This window comes from Sphaeroforma arctica, assembly GCF_001186125.1.
Source record: "Sphaeroforma arctica JP610 unplaced genomic scaffold supercont1.642, whole genome shotgun sequence".
NCBI classification, from domain to species: Eukaryota; class Ichthyosporea; order Ichthyophonida; genus Sphaeroforma; species Sphaeroforma arctica.
Window position 1 is genome coordinate 43121 of NW_014039916.1, and position 2149 is coordinate 45269.

At 44.9% G+C, this 2149-nt stretch overlaps 1 protein-coding gene across 1 annotated transcript in view; it reads right to left on the reverse strand.

The window, feature by feature from the left end:
- SARC_07798 (hypothetical protein) overlaps positions 1-2149 on the reverse strand; it is a gene marked incomplete at both ends in the record, with an annotated part of 12701 nt that overhangs the window by 2593 nt on the left and 7959 nt on the right. Inside the window, 2 exons of the mRNA XM_014298254.1 lie at positions 296-455; positions 1795-1956. Of these exons, the coding sequence (XP_014153729.1) occupies positions 296-455; positions 1795-1956 (322 nt within the window). The remainder of the gene's footprint in view (positions 1-295; positions 456-1794; positions 1957-2149) is intronic.

Consider the following 2149-nt stretch of genomic DNA (forward strand, 5'->3'; position numbering starts at 1 on the left):
CTACCTCCTCCTCGTCGTCGTCGTCGTCGTCGTCGTACGTGTGTGTGTGTGTGTGTGTGTGTGTGTGTGTGTGTGTGTGTGTGTGTGTGTGTGTGTGTGTGTGTGTGTGTGTGTGTGTGTATGTATTATTATATATATATATATATATATATACTTGTGTGCGTGTGTGTTTGTGTGTTTCCGTGTGTGTGTGTGTGTGTTTGTGTATGTGCGTGTATACGTGCGTGTATACGCGTGTCAAAACAAGCGGTTCCCCAACCCCTGCAGTATCTTCGCAATTGCTATTCTCCCATACCCAAGTGGTGTTGATATGCCACTCTCTCTGTGCTGGAGGCAGACAGGCGTTGATCGGCCTGTTTGTTGAGAAGCTCCATCTTCTCTGTGGCTTTGCGCTGTAGCTCTTCCTTGACCATCTCCGCGACTATAAAGAACAGTTCCATACCACATTCCTCCACCTGTGAAGTAGAAGGGATGTGATCAACAGTGTAGTATAAACACCACAGAGATAAAGTGGTAGGTACTATTACTATAAATAGCTGAGAACTGTACACAGCGGCTGACATGACTGGTACGCCCATAGGCACACAAAGGAAGTGACCAACAGTGCGAGAGAGTGGGAGGTGCTACTACTATAAACAGCTGAGAACTGTACACATACACACAGCGGCTGACACGACTGGCCCACCCATAGGCACACAAGTGAAGTGATCAACAGTGCGAGAGAGTGGTAGATGTTACTATTTTAAACAGCTGAGAACTGTACACATACACACAGTGGCTGACACGACTGGCCTATCCATAGGCACACAAGTGAAGTGACCAACAGTGCAAGAGAGTGGTAGATGTTACTACTTTAAACAGCTGAGAACTGTACACATACACACAGCGGCTGACACGACTGGTACGCCCATAGGCACACAAGCGAAGTGACCAACAGTACGAGAGAGTGGTAGGTGCTACTACTATAAACAGCTGAGAACTGTACACATAAACACAGCGGCTGACACGACTGGTACGCCCATATGCGGGATATGCAATGCGTGTGGACAGTGCGGACAGATCCTGCTACAATGATGCAGTAGTTTAGTAGTGGTGAATTAGATATCAGAGGTCTCTAGTCCACTCGACAGAGCTACCTACCAATTGCACATCAACCGTGTGCCAGACTGACGGCACATGCCACGGGCAAGCAAACCTTTTACCAAGAGTTTGGTTGAGCCCCGAAGTGTGTCCTACGCTACAGCCCTGGACACTGAGACAGGGCCAATTCACACGCAGGCACCTACGCTCAACTATGAATGGGTCACCGGCAACGAGCACGGGCAGGGCGACCATACGCAGGCATAAGATATATCAACACAGAAGAACACGCTCCTGTGCACATCTCACTCCAGGATAGCTATCTACTGCTATTGTATTGCAGCAAACACAGACAAACGCTATGGGCAGAAGATATCACCCGCGTGGAGGTACTATGTCGCCAGCTCCCCTGTCTGTTAGTATGTCTATTTATATCTACCAAAGAGCGTACAGCATGTTTGTGTCCTTCTGTATATCTAAATACACACCATTGAACACACCCATGAGTCTGTGCAAAATATCAGAACTCTTCTTGGATTGAGTGGTTCTCTAAAACCTCACACTCGCGTGACCGTCGATATCTTCGCACTCGCACACACAAACACCCATAAATACACACACAAACACACAAACACACAGACAAGTACGCCTATAAATATACACACAAACACACCCAAATACTACACAAATACACCCATAGATACACGCACACACCGGAGCTGAGTTTTCTTGTGTGATGATCAAACACTTGACAGCTGTGGAGAAGCTGCCGCCCATGAACACCTGACGTTTGAATATCGTCACATAGTGCACCACCTGCGACGCGGCCCACACAACCAGCGCTGCACCGGAAAATATTGTAGTTGGTAGGCTAGTCTATTCTCCAGATAAATAGAGAGATAGGAGTATAAAAACATATATATATATAAATATATATATATAATTTATATATATATATAAATATATATTTATAATTATATATATATATATATATATGTATATATATGTATATAGGTTAGTCTATTCTCTAGATAAATAGAGAGATAGGGGTATGAATTTATATACATAT